A 15,007-nucleotide genomic window follows, 5' to 3' on the forward strand; every position below is an offset into this window, starting at 1 on the left:
GCCGGAAGTGGGGCTCCGCACGGGAGAGGCGGAATGTCCCAGCAGCCCCCGCGCCGCGGGCTAAGGAGGCAGTGCGGTGTTGTGGCTGTGACGGGGCTGGTCTGCAAGCTGTGGTTTGAATCTTCGCAGGGAGACTTTGCACTAAGCTGCACCAAAGGGCATCAGGCAGCTTAGGAACGGAACTTTGAAGTCAGTTTGAAGGTGTTGGGCGAGTGGAATTTTCTTTTGTCTCCTTAATACCGTCGTGTAGGATCCTTTTCTAGCAAAACCCACTGGGAAGGAAGCACATTGTGGCAGATGGAGGAAGATAAATGAGAAGGAAAAGAGGCCTTAAAAGTTAATTTTCTGGAAGAGGGAATGAAGCTGTTCTGTAAAGGAGAGCTGATTGTATTCTCACCATGCTCCTTGACTCAGAGGGGCAGCCACAAAGATCAATACTTAGCGAGGTATTACTGCTTCTCACCTCTGCCTGTGGAGTTTCTGTATACTCTGCGTTTTTGCTAGAAAGATACTGAAAATTTAGAGAGGACTGCAAGGCTTTCAACAAGTAGGAAGGGACAAAATGAAATATGGGTTTTACTCCAGGCTAGAGTGTGTATGCTTCAAGTTCTGTAGTGTCTATAGATCTCACTTCCAAAGTCCCATTATTTGCATGTCTAAAAAAGGTGTATTTTTTACTTTCAATTAACATTTTCTGCTTTCTTCTAAATCTTGAACCACTGAGTGAGACTTCAGGCAGAAAATTAGAAAAGTTAATTCTGTAGCAAATAGAAGGCACACCAATGCAGGCTGTGTTTTAACACAGAGCAGCAGCTAAGAAATGCCATTATTTTTATTTCCTTAGCAATACTACAGCTTTTTCCCTTTCAGGAGGGAGGTGGGAACTCCACACTGAATATTTCCATGGTTCATACCTTCTGGTTCTTACAAAAGATTAACTATTTCTGGATTCATTCAAAGCAGTTTCTCCACAGATAAGGGTGTGCTAACTGGCATATGTTACACTCACCAGCATCTACCTCTAAGCATGTTGAAATCTCACCATTTTTTTCCCTAGAACCTTTTGATCTGCTCCTACAGCAACGTCATTTTAAGTTCATTATTATTGTGTTTTACTGCGGTCAGAAAATATCTAGCAAGAAATCTGAGTGCAGCACAGGACTTCAGGTGTGGCTGAGTAATTGTCTATGAGTTTATGAGTCTTCTGTAGTTTAATGTACTCACATTCATTGCTGTGCATTTCAAATTTGCTTGTTCATTACAAATCTTGGGGCATCACCTCTTCTGTCATGCATAACTGGTTTATATCTTGTGTCAGTTGGTCATCTTGTGTAACCACAGATGAAATGTTTGGGTGCTCCCCAACTTGTAAGCACAGGAACAGCATTGTGTTCTTCAGTTTTCCCAAAGTGTCCTGACTAATTGAAATAGACATTGGAAGTATGTCTACTTTCTTATTTCTTTTGCTGCTAATTCTTTCCCTTTCTGTGTATCACATTTTGCATAAGGAAAATAAATAAATAAAGATCAATTATTTCCTTTATTCCAGTTTCAAAACACAGCCACAGTTTACTCAGTTTCTTCTTTCCCCTTGTCTAATGTAGCATTATTCTGAACTATTCCCATCCAGTACTAATCTCAGATCTCTTTACCTGCTGCCATATTAACGACTTCTGGAGATCTGCAGTTTATCAGCTCTTTGAACTGCCTCAGGAATACTCTCACTGTGGCCTTAATTTCAGTGGATCCCACATTTGTATGTGTGTGTCTATGCTTATAAGTGTGTTTGTGTAAAACCTGTATCTTTTTACCAAACTTGACAAGGTCAGATGTGTCAACTACTCATGCCAGTGGTTTAAACAAACACTCCTTTTTTTCTAATTAGAGTGATCATTCTCAATCTTGTTCCTAATGTATTCAGTGCTGTATTGGGAGCAAATAGGAGGACCAGAAACAGGATCAGTGTAAATAAAATCCACCTTTTTAACATACAGAATGTGTGTCATGTTTCAGTTAAGTGAAGCTCTATAAAGACCCAGGATTTTTAAAGATGAGCTGATGCTCTGAGATTGCTGCCATGTACTTAGAAATCCAGATGGACACACAGTAGTTTTTTCTCCTGTCTTATTTCTCTATTTGTCAGTTGCTGGCAATTTGAATGTATGTCAGGTCTCTGCTGGTTTAAGCTGTGGCAAAACATCAGAAAAAGTTATCAAAGACTGTCCACTGAAGTGTGAATCTTCCTCCTCCATGCTGGTGCTCTACAAAGTCTCCAGAGGTATGCAGATGCTGAGGTGAAAGACAATGCAGAAGCAATGTCATTTTAAACCTTGTTTCTTAGATCAGACGGAATGGAAAATTTCTGCACACACAAGAGAGTTGGACAGCAAATAATTATTCAAAAATAATTCAGTAGCTTTAATTGTACTGAGTAATTGATTGTCCGTCTTTACACACACACATAAAAAACACAAACGAAGAAGATTACTCCAGAAACACCCCTGAGGAGGTAAGCTATAGGAAGTCAAAGCCTGTTTTATTTCTGCAGGCTGCAGACTCACTCTCTACTGCAACATGAAATTATCTGCTTTCAAAGGGGAAGTAAAGCTGCAGAGGAAGGACTAATTGAAGAAAGAAGGTGCACATTAGTTGCCCCCAGAGCCCTGCACTCAAAGTTTACACTGCTTAGTAGCAGTATTTCTATCCCTCTTTATCTACACAGGGTTGTACAGATAAGTAGCAGTCCTCCCTGCTTAAGAAAGCCCCAACCTTAGGATTGCATTTGTGTTCCCATGAAGCAATTCCTCTCAGAGATACAAGGACAAGGTAGGATTGCTCTGCCTGATTCCCACTTGTGCTGCTGGTTAGAACTGATCTCAGGGTGCTCTGAGCCACTTTTAGTTTTCCATTCAGTGTAAATGGACTTCACACAAAACAGAAATGGAAAGGAACAAGCCCCAAGGAAAAATTCCAAGGCTCCTTAGGTGACTTGAATGATTCTGGTATTATAGATGCCTGAATCCCGCCAAGACCAAACATTAGCAGACTCCACTGGCTACAGAGTAATACCAGACATCTCAACTTTAGGACAGGCTCTGGCGGAAGGATCCAAATCAGAGTAGTGCTGAAGACATAATTTCACTTTTTGTATGAAAACTGACTAACAACCTTCCTTCCACTATTTTGTCCCCTCATTTTACTGCTTCTTTCTTAAATCTCGATCTTTGCCTTCTCTGCTTCCTGTAGTAAAGGCTTATGCTCCCACCAAAAAAGCCCTCTGTAGTGTAAGCCAGTGCCTTAGTAGGTGCAAGAGACCCCACTAAGCGGTAGGAGTAACAGAGCATGATATGAACAACACAGGCAAAGCAGAAACAGCAACACTGCTTGCATATCAGTCCCAGGGAACCCAGGGACTGCACCCCTGCCCCCAGGGAAGAGGATTGCCCCTGATCAGCTCAGTTAGACACTCTCCATGACACTAGTGTATTTATTTCCAGCATGCAGGTGTTGACTTTAACACCCTCCAAACACTCATTGTTTCTCTGATGTGCCTAGGATTAGGTGGAATTTTCAGTCCTTTTGTCCTACTGGGAGAATCCCTCAAAGTCAGAAATCCTCTTTACTTTGGTACCAAAGTAAAAAAATGACCAAAATTGATAGGCAATGACAAAATCAAATTCTTCTATGAAATAGGAATTAACTCAAATAACATTCCTAAGTTAAAAAAAAAAAAAGCTAAGCCTTCTTTTTCCTCTTTGGTCTTTTTTTGCCCCATGTAATTCCTCTTTCTGAGTCCAAGTCTTTATTTAAAAAGGAACCCAGCTGCAGATGCCTGGTGTTTAGTAACTGCCTTTAATTAACTTTAAGCCTGGATATTTATTAACAGTTAAACACCACACTCCTTACATTAAAAAATACCAATGTGTAATGTAAGCACATCTTGTTTTAGTGGTGTTCTCTGACACCACTTACCACAAATACATATTTCCAGGAGGGATGTCTTTATGCACTGCTTTTCACTGCTGGCAGGTAGCTTGCTGAACCAAGCTGGTATCAGAAAGCAGACCATCTTAACACTCAGACATGTTTGAGCCATTTAGATTAAAATGACAAAAGTGAGAAAGGCTAGCAGACATGAGTAGAGCAGGCTCTTTGCCTATTTGTGCTTTGTTTATCAAGTCTGACACAGAATAGCCAAACTGTCACCTAAAGAGAAGTCGAAAGAACGGTCCTTGCTCGTATCTGTCAGAGGTCAGGGTACGTAATGAGTACTGTGGCATCAATACATTCTCAGAGAAGACAGCAAGCACTATACTTCTAGGATAAATCTCTTCCGATGCTCTGTAGCTAAAAGTTGTTGTCTTGCCAGCAGCCTGCTAGGCCAGTGTCCCTGCTTCTTTCTTTACCCGCTTGGTAAAGAAGAGATGGTTGCCCATGTACCAACCAGTGAGCAAGAGGCATCCTGTGTTGGGCCTGGGCCTACTCCCATCCAAGCAGCCAAGACCCCAACGCCATTGCTGTGAGTGCTGCTTGTGTTCAAGAAACTTTTAGATGCTGTACTGAGGGACATGGTTTAGTGGAAAATATTGACAAAAGTGGACATTTAATCTAGAGGTCTTGGAGGTCTCTTCCAACCTTGGTGATTCTATGACTTTATGACTGCCAGCTTGCATGGGAATCCCTTGCCATGGCAGGGTGGTGTGTCTTCCATGGGGTGAAGATGAAGGCCAGCACGTGCCCTGAGAGGAGAACAGGCTGAACAAGGCAACTTGGCATGTGTCAGATGGTTGCAGAGAGACTGGGTTCATCTGATAGAAACCAGCCTCCAAAACAGACTCATACGAGTAGCACCTCATACGAGTTATCCAGTTAGCTTCTGGAGAACATGGGAGCAAATGAAATATGTGCAAATTCGGACCATCTAGCACCAAGATATGGGAGCTGGGTTTTGATCAGTGCAGATATTCCTGAACATGGTGCCTGGGTAAGGAGTGCCCCAGCTTCTGTCCCTCCATTCATACCTGCCCATCACTGTCTTGACAAGAAAACAGTAAATTATCAAGTAGAGTAATGAAACAATCCAGTTTTTCTAGTTTCACTTAATCATAGAATCATAGAATGCCCTGAGTTGAAAAGGACCACAGTGATCATCTAGCTTCAACCCTCCTGCTATGTATATATCACCAACCACTAGACCAGGCTGCCCAGAGCCACATCCAGCCTGGCCTTGAATGCCTCCTGGGCATCCATAACCTCTTTGGGCAATCTGTTCCAGTATGCCACCACCCTCTGTGTGTAAAATTTCCTCCAAATATCTAGTCTAAACCTCTCCTGTCTCAGTTTAGAACCATTCTCCCTTGACCTATCACTGTCCACCCTTGTAAACAGCCATTGCCTCTCCTGTTTATACGCTCCCTTCAAGTACTGGAAGGCCACAATGAGGTCTCCCTGGAGCCTTCTCTTCTCCAAGCTAAACAATCCCAGTTTCCTCAGCCTTTCCTCATAGCAGAGGTGCTCCAGCCCTCTGATCATCTTAGTGGCCCTCCTCTGGACCAACTCCAAGAGCTCCACGTCCTTCCTGTACTGGGGGACCCAGGCCTGGATGCAGTACTGCAGATGGGGCCTCACAAGAGCCGAGTAGAGGGGGACAGTCACCTCCCTCTCTCTGCTGGCCTCCCCTTTTTTAATGCAGCTCAGAACACAGTTGGCCTTCTGGGCTGCAAGCGCACACTGCTGGCTCATGTCCAGCTTCTTGTCTACCAGAACCCCCAAGTCTTTCTCCACAGTGCTGCTCTCAAGGAGCTCTTCCCTCAGTTTGTATAAATACCTGGGATTGCCCCAGCCCAAGTGCAGCATCCTGCACTTGTCTTTGTTAACCCTAATTAGGTTTTCATGGGCCCACTTCTCCAGCCTGTCCAGGTCTCTCTGGATGGCTTCCCTTCCTTCCAGTGTATTGACTGCACTGCTCAGCTTGGTGTCATCTGCAAACTTGGTGAGGGTGCACTCAATGCCATCATCTGTGTAACTGATGAAGATGTTCAGGAGCACTGATCCCAAGACTGACCCCTGAGGAACACCGCTTGTGACACAGAACCATTGATCACATCCAGCCAGCCAGTTCTTAATCCATCAAACAGTCCCTCCTTTAAATCCACATCTCTCCAATTTAGAGAGAAGGATGTGGTGAGGGATCATATCAAAGGCCCTGCACAAGTCCAGGTAGATGTCATCTGTTGCCCTTCCCCTGTCCACCAAAGCCATCACTCCATCATAGAAGGCTGCCAGATTGGTCAGGCATGATCTGCCCTTGGTGAAGCCATGCTGGCAGTCTCAGATCACCTCTTTATCTCGTATGTGCCTTAACAAAGCTTCTAGAAGGATCTGCTCCATGATCTTCCCATGCACAGAGGTGAGGCTCACCGGCTTGTAGTTTCCCAGCTCTTCCTTTCTCCCTTTCTTAAAAATGGGAGTAATGTTTCCCTTTTCCTATTCACCGGGGGCTTCACTGGACAGCCATGATTTTTCAGATATGATGGATAGCGGCTCGACAACCACATCAGATTAATAAAATGTCTGGAGCTCTTGCTTTCTCTGCTGTAAGAGGTGAGGTATTTATGGAGTCTCATGAATTCCCAAGACTAATGAGACAGAAGTTTGTACTACTGCTTCCAGCCTTTATGAGCTTCTCCCCACTTTACTAGCCACAGTTTCCTCAAGACAAGTGGATTAAAACGCTAAAGTGAATTGATGTGGATACAGACAGATGCTGTGAACCTGTGTCTTATTTCTAGAGGATATCAGGCAAAGAGTCCTTACATCTGATTGCAGGCTGTTAAGCTTAGCTACTTTTGTAAACTGACAAAGTTTCCTTATCTGAGTTTTCCTTTCATTTCTAAGACAGCTTCTGGAATAGCCGTCAAGTGAAATAAAATTTAAGCTCCATCTCTCTCTTACTTCAGCTATTCATCATGACTAATTTTTTCCAAGTGTAGATGGAGAATTAGACTTCGATCATGGCAACAAGGAAATTGGCTGAGCTTTTAGAAGATTTTTTAAGGTCGCCAATTTCTCTGATATGAGGGGGAAAAAGAGCTAGCACCATTTGTGATCAAAATTTCAATTACTTTTGAAACTTTTCAATAAGCACAAGAATTACTCTAAGATTTGGGAATTGTCAAGGAAGTTGAAGTTTCTATATAATCCTTAACCAAAATTGTTTTTCATTTCCTGAAAGCCTCTACTAATAGAACAGACATCTGAGTGTTTCCTTCTATTGAAACTGAAGTCTTCCATTACCCACTCCACTTGTTAGTGCAGCAAACAACTGTGAGTTTAATTATCAGCACATCCAGATAGCTACTGTTGCAAGGAGGCAAGATATTTCTCTCCACTCCCACTTTTTTGTTTTGCGTGTTTTTTATATGTTGTAATGATTGAACTAAGCCCCCCAGAACTATCTGATTCAAAGAACCATAGAATTATAAAAATTGGAAAAAACTTGTAAGTACAGCAGTCAACCTATCATCACCTACCCACCACACCCTAAGTTCCACCACTGCAAGTATGGATCCTCCTTTTGATCTTTCTTGTAGATAGGAATCACACTGAAAAGTCTGCACTTGTCTGTTGCCTGCCAAGTTGACCAGTAGCACTGATAAATGATGGAAAGTGGCCTGCTGAGCACTTCTACCAGCTTCCTCAGTACTTAGGTGGATCCCATCCAGTCCCACACACTGGTGGTAGTCCAGGGGGAGTAGCATGTTGTTAATTGTTTTACCCTGAATTGTGGGGTTTTATTCTGCTGCCCATCCCTGTTTTCTAGCTCAAGAGGCTGAATACCCTGAAAATAACTGATGTGACTTTTAAAGACAAAAGTAAAGAAGGCATTGAGTACCTCAGCTTTTTTCCTCTTCCTTGACTATAGTGTTCCCCACCACATCCAATAAAGGACAGGCATTATTCTTTATCCTACTTTTCCTGTTAATGTATTTGTAAAAACATTTTTTTATCTTTTACAGTGCAGACAGATTAAGTTCTAGCTGAGCTTCTGTCTTTATAGCTTTCCTTCTGCATATCCCAGCAACATCCTCATACTCTTCTTAAGTTGCCTGCTCCTTCATCCAAAGGTGGTAAACTCCCTTTTATTCCTCTTTCAGTCAAGTTGGTGTTCTTCCCCACCAGCTCATCTTATGGTACACAGGGACAGCCTGCTCCTGTGCCTTTAAGAGTTCCTTCTTGAGGAATGTCCAGCCTTCCTAGAACCCTTTGCCTTTTAGGACTGTCCCAACCCAAGGGATTCTCCCAACCAATGTCCTAAGCATCCTAAAGTCTGCCTTCTGGAAGCCCAAAGTATTGGTTTTGCTGAGCACCTTCCCGACTTCACAAAGAATCAGTCTATAACTCTATCATTTTCACTATGCCCAACACTGCTTCCAACCACCACATCTCTCATGAGTCCTCTGTGTTTGTAAACAGCAGGTCTAACGGGGCACTTTCACTGGCAGGCTTTCTTACCAGCTGTGCCAGGAAGTTGTCTTCCACGCAGTCCAGGCACCTCCTAGAATTCTTCTGGGCTGTACTGCATTTGCAGCAGAGGTCAGGTAAATTGAAGTCTCCCACAGGGACAAGGGATAGTGATTGCATGACTTCTGCCAGCTGCTTGTAGACTGCTTCATCTCCCTCTTTGTCCTTGCTGGATGGTCTATAACACACTCTCACCAGGATGTCAGCCTTGTTGGCCTCCTTCCGATCCTTACCCACAAAAATTTGACCAGTGTTGAGCTGTACAGGATCAAAACATCCCTTACCATACAGAACAAGGCTGATTCAACTGTTTCAATCCAATTTGACTCTAAACCTCATCACAACAAAGAACTGCTTATGGCAGCTTACATCTTTTTTTCAAGCACAGAATAGCATACGGAAAGGGCAATCCCTCAATCACTGAAACTGTCTCTATCCCATCATGCTATATTTTCCATAAACTTGTCACATTACTTCTTGTTATTTGGGCTACTTAGACTATTTGAAGAAGATGACTTGCAGTTGCTAGAAAGCAACAATTTCCACCCTCAGCATATTGGTGATCTCTTGTTCATGTGCCAACACTGCATGTCATCCAGCTTAGCTCATCTCACTCCCAGCTGTTTTTCCTTCCCTCTGCATGGATTCCTTTATGGAGGACACTGTCACTGCACATTATGCTGCTCCTGCCATGATCATGATTTGTCATGTTGGGCCACATTCTGACACTGCAAGTGACCCTGCATTGCACATTGCGTTTCAAAGGAGGGCTCAATAAATGATTCTTTTCTCTCTGCTGGGAATGGCTGTGACGTAAATGAAAAGCCTCTTCATACCTGTGCCCCACCAGTAGTCTGATCATGTGTAATCGGCATGGTCTCATTCATTTTGTTACTCCTGCATCATCTCTAATGCACTTCCAGGTGATTGCAAGGATTTCTGCTGCTGGTTCTCAAGAGCATAATCTTGCCACTTCATTACTGAAACTCACGCTGTATCATCACTCTCACCTTTTCAAGTAATCCAGTTCTAATTCTTGTGCCAAAATAACTAATAAAAAGGCAACTGAATATGCTATCACAGTCAGTGCCCAGCACCTCTTTCTCCTCTGCTCTAGGAGCAGGTATTCTTCAGAATCTAAACCAAGTAATGTCTTCCTCATTTTGTTGCTCTAACATGACTTTCAATTCAAACTTCACCACTTCCCTTACTAGATGAGGGAAAAAAGTATGAAAATTACGTTACAAAGAATGATATCATGCTGCATTATGCTCCGGAATATACCACCAGTACAGGTACAGTTACTTCTTGCTATTAGCGTCTTGTTGCCTGCAAAAATTGAGGAGCATTCAATGTGAGAGAGGGGATTTTTTGTTATGGAAAAAGGAGGTTTGAGGAGGGCAGAGTATAGTTAAACACTGATATTCAAAAAGAATGGAACCATTTCTGTCCTGAGATTCCAAAAGCACCAAGAAATTATCAGGTCAGTCAACAAGGCCTAGTTCCTAGGAAGCAGCTCTTCCTTATATACGAAAGAACACAACAGATTGGATGCTGCCTATAAACTTAGAAGGAAAGGGGGAAAAAAAAAGAAAGAAAGACTCGTATAAAATGGGCAAACAGTGCCATCTGGGGACTGTTGTGGAATAGGATGAGAAAAAGACAAAGTTAACCAGGACCAGTTTTTCCCACTCACAATGGGCAGAACTTTGTTCTGTGGGAGGTTTCAGTTGATTTGCATGGAGCCAGTCTTGGAGTTGGGTCTGACTGACAGTCAGAACTGCTGCAGGAAGTCCACACCAGTGCGCCTCTAGATGCAAAACAGTAGTTAGCAGCAGATCTACTATGTATTCTCAGTACAAGTAGGGAAGAGAAGTCAAGCGAAAGACAACGTGTCATACAATCAAGGAAGAAACTCTCAGACATTTCCTTTTTACTGCATTATCTAACATTTTATTTTACAAAGTCTCCAAGAATCAATGTGCCTACACCGAAACCAAATATTTCTTAAAACAGGTCTTACTGAAAAGAAAAGTAAGTATCTGCAGAAAGACAGATTCTCTTAGAAATCCTGCACTCTCTTACCTGGGAGAAGCTGCAGTGAATGGGGTCTACTTCTTGCACAGTGTACCACCATCTTGCAGAGTATGTTTGTTTTCCAGGCCAGCACAGCTGATGTGAGTGGGAGCAGGGATCTCCCAGAAGAACAGCTGTGACAGGGGCAAAGGACAGTACTGCAGCAGTACTGCAGGCCAGCCCATGTTGCTGGAGGCAAGAGCACAGCCTGACTGCAACCCAAGAAACTCTGGGGAAGCTTGTAGGCTGCTCAGCAGAATGTGGAGACCCTGGAGATGGGCGAGCTTTGCTGAACTGATGTGCAAACACAACACTGAGTGGCTATTCTTATCCTGGAGGAATTTTCTTCTCAAGAAGAAGTGGAAAAGCAGTAAAAACAATCCTTTAGGGGCCTTTGATTTCTTTGAAAGAGTATAAGTATTCTGTTAAGACTTTGAGCCTAACATAGATCAAAGAGGAAAAAAGAACAGGAGGACATGGTCTTCAGCAAGAAGCTGTAGAAGTAATGCAGGCTTTTCATGTGCTTGATTTACTATACAGTAGTATACAGTAGATCAAACAGACTGACTGTAAGATGTAGAACCAGGCTAGACCACATAGAAACAGCAACAAAATGAGGCTGCATCAGAAGTTTGTGCAGTGCCTGGCCACCCATCTGTGGTATTTTAACACATTCTGGCTTTCAAATGTCCAATACAACTATTCCCTTCTGTAATATTTATATAATTTATATCACATGATATTATTTGTTTAATATCTATATCATGTTCATTTAAATTCACCTGCTACACTACAGTTTGTTTAGCATACGTAATTTCTAATTTCAATTCCTTTCAAATACCTGCCTTCTAGTGAGCTAAAACATGGAAGTCTTCTAAAGACCAGGAACTGAGAAATTTCCTTGAACAATAGTATGTTGTCTGTCCCTTTCTCAAGCACAGAGCTGGTGTTATGTTGCTGGGTCTGGAGGGAAACAAAAGGCACCGAATTCTTTCCCTCTTACCTATGCAAAAGGAGCAGAATCCTAATATCCTAACTTTGCTGCTGGAGTGAGCCCTGCCTGTAAGTCTGCTTTGCTGCACCCTTATCTCTAACTTACGTTTTCCTGCACATACTTCTGCAAGCTCCATTTCTCTGGGCTCTTCTAGCGTGCAGGACATTGAAACAGTTGCAGCCAGTGTCCCCGCAGTCTGTGGGGAGAGTTTTTCACACTGCCTCCTTGCTGAGGCTGGGCTATGGGCCTTTCCGCAGTCCCTGTCTGAGCCCACCTATGCTCTCAGCAACTAACTTGCTAGGAGCAGCTTGCCTTCCCTGTCAGCAGATATAATGACATGTTTCCAATCAGAGAGCATCACACATGCAGAGACTAAGTGCTCTCCCAGGGCAGAAATGAAACAATTTTGGGGAGTTATTCCATCTACATCAATAAAGCAGACATTTTTTTTCGTAAGTCGAGGACAAGCCATTATTTAAATATATATGGCTTCTCTTGTTCAGAGCTGTTCTACTGGTGATGAGATGACATCTATTAAAGCAATTTTGCTTTATGACTTTTTTTTAAAGGTTATTTTTTCCCTTACCTGTCACCTGTTCCATGTGAGAATTTGTGTTCTGGATATGAGCACTGCTTTTAAACTCCTAAGACAGTGTGAATCTGCTGAGAAACTGCTGTATCTCACATCTCTGTAGTTTATCTTCTCCCAGGTGCAAGACTCTACATTTGCTCTTGTTGAACCTCATCTGGTTTCTCACTGCCCAGCTCTCCAGCCTGTCCAGCTCCTGCTGAATGATAGTACAGCCTTCTGTGGCCTACAGGTCACTCCTCCCAGCTTTGTATTGTGGGCATACTTGCTGAGGGTGGACACTATCCCCTCGCCAAGGTCATCAGTGAGGATTTTGCACAAGACCAGGTCCAGCACCAAATCCTGGGGAACACTGCTAGTCACAGGTCTCCAACCAGACTCTACACCACTGATCACCAACCTCTGAGTTTGGCCAGCCAGCCAATTCTCAACCCACCTCACCGCCCACTCATCTATCCCACATTTTCTCAGCTTCATATCAGGATGTTGTGGGAGACAGTATCAAAAGCCTTTCTGAAGTCAACGTAGACAACATCCACTGCTTTCCCTCATCTACCCACCCACTGACGTTATCACAGAAGGCTGCAAAGATGGTCAAGCACATTTCCCCTTGGATGAATCCATGCTGACTACTCCTGGTAGCCTTCTTTTCTTCTAATTGCTTGGAGGTAGCATCCAGAACAAGCTGTTCCATCTCCTTTCGAAGGACAGAGGTGAGACTGACTGGCTTGTAGTTTCCCACATCCTCTTTCTTGCCATTTTGAAGACTGGAGTGATGCTGGCTATTCTCCAGTCTTCAGGCACCTCTCCTGTTCTCCAAGACCTGTCAAAGATGACAGAGAGCAGTTTGGCAATCACCTCTGCCATCTCCCTCAGCACACATGCATGCATCCCATCAGGACCCATAGATTTGTGCACAATGATCCCACCTACATGCTCCTGGATCACTCCCTCTTCAACCAGAAGGAAGCTCTCCATTTCTCAGACTCTCTCTCTTCCTTGAAGGCTATAGGAGTACCGAGGGGCAGTCTTTGAAGTGATGGCCAAAGCAAAGAAGGCGCCCAGCACCTCCGCTGTCTCAGCATCCCCTGTTACCTTTTACACCCCCTCATTCAGCAGGGGACCCACATTGTCCCTACTCTTCCTCTTAATGTTGATATACTTAAATAAAACCCTTCTTATTATCCCTTATCTCCTTTGGCAGCTTCAACTCCAAGTGGGCTTTAGCCTCCCTCGTTGCATCCCTGCAGGATAGAGGAGTTAGAGCTGTATCACTATCACTGCCAACATGCTCTGTAGCAATTTGTTCTAAACTTGATGGTGGCAAAAGATCTTGTTTTCATTTCAGTTTTTAAACTGTCAAAATAAATGTGACAGAACAATAACGGCTGATGAAAAGACAAACAAAAGGATGGATGGAAAGTATTTTTTATTTTTGTATTGGCTCTTGGAGTTTATCCCAAAGTGAACGGGAATTGAGCAAACAGCAGTTACAAACTCACAGAATGTTTGAGATGATGGCAGGGGTACCCAGAGCAGGCTGCCCAGGCCTGTTGTCCACGCAACTTTGGTTACAAAGCACTCAGGAAAATGATTGCCTCTCTACCTGCTGGTCTTGCTTTGCCTAACGTAGCCAAAAATGCCATTAGTCTTCTTTGCATCAAAGGCGTGTTTTTGGCTCCTGTTCTACTTGGTGTCCACCAGGAACATCCAGGCCCTTTCCTGCAGAGCTGCTTTCCAGCTGGGTGGCCCATTGCTGAACTCCACAAGGTACTTGCCAGCACATTTCTGCAGTCCGATGACATCCCTCTGGATTGCAGCATGGCCCTCTAGTACATCAGGCCTGTCTCCCCATTTTGTGTCATCTTCACATTTACTAAATTAACTCTACGCATTCATCCAAATTATTAATGAAGATGTTCAACAGGACCAGACCCCGTATTGACCCCCTGCGGTCAGTGCTGCCTCTTAGCAGCCTCCAGCTAGTCTTTGTGCTGCTGACCACTACCCTCTGGACCCAGCTGTTCTGCCAGTTTTCAGTCTGCTTGCTGTCTGCTCATCTAGCTCATACCTCCAGCAGCTCCTATAGGAAGATCTTATGCAAGACAGTGTCAAAGCCTTTCAGAAGACCTGGAAAACAATATTTACTTCTCTCCCCTTGGCCCACCATCAGACCATCAGGCTGATTGTGTCATTGTAGAAGCTTACAAGCACGTCAGGCATTATTTCCCCTCAGGGAATCTATGCTGACTACTTTGATGATTTTCTTGTCCATCTTGTGTTGGAAATGCTTTTCAGAATTAGATCCTGCATCACCTTTCTAGCACCAAGCTGAGGCTGAACAACCTGTAGTTCCCCAGGTCCTCCTTCCTGAAGATGGGAATGACATTTGCTTTCCTCTACTCTTTGGACACCTCTTCCAGGTGCTGCAGTGAGCAAATGTTATCTAGCATGGCCTTGCAGTCACATCCACTAGCTCCCTCAGCACTCGTAGGTACATCCCATCAGAGCCCACGGCCCAGTTTGCTCAAGTGTTCCTTGACCTGGTCATCTTCCTCACTGCAGCCCTTCAAACTGGCCTCTGGGACTGAGAGTTCCTGAGGTCAGTCTTGCTGGTAAAGACTGAGGCAAAGAAGGCAGATGAAGTACCTCAGCCTTTTCACTTTTCCATATAACCAGGTCTCATATCTCTTTCAGCAGAGGGCCTGCATTTTCCTTAGTCTTCCTTCCAGTGCTGACATACTTGCAGAGGCAGTTGTTGCCCCTGACATCTCTGGCTAGTTTCAGTCCTTGCTTCCAGCCTTCAAACACAAGGTTTCATACTT

At 43.8% G+C, this 15,007-nt stretch overlaps 1 protein-coding gene across 1 annotated transcript in view; it reads right to left on the reverse strand.

The window, feature by feature from the left end:
• The window catches only part of PIGG (phosphatidylinositol glycan anchor biosynthesis class G), a 26,713-nt gene that overhangs the window by 1,160 nt on the left and 10,546 nt on the right, over positions 1 to 15,007 (reverse strand). The window contains exons 6-7 of the mRNA XM_031557428.1: positions 9,764 to 9,852; positions 8,515 to 8,781 (exon numbers count right to left, since the gene is read on the reverse strand). Of these exons, the coding sequence (XP_031413288.1) occupies positions 8,515 to 8,781; positions 9,764 to 9,852 (356 nt within the window). The remainder of the gene's footprint in view (positions 1 to 8,514; positions 8,782 to 9,763; positions 9,853 to 15,007) is intronic.

The sequence above is a fragment of the Meleagris gallopavo genome, chromosome Z (assembly GCF_000146605.3).
Source record: "Meleagris gallopavo isolate NT-WF06-2002-E0010 breed Aviagen turkey brand Nicholas breeding stock chromosome Z, Turkey_5.1, whole genome shotgun sequence".
In the NCBI taxonomy this organism is placed as follows: Eukaryota; Metazoa; Chordata; class Aves; order Galliformes; family Phasianidae; genus Meleagris; species Meleagris gallopavo.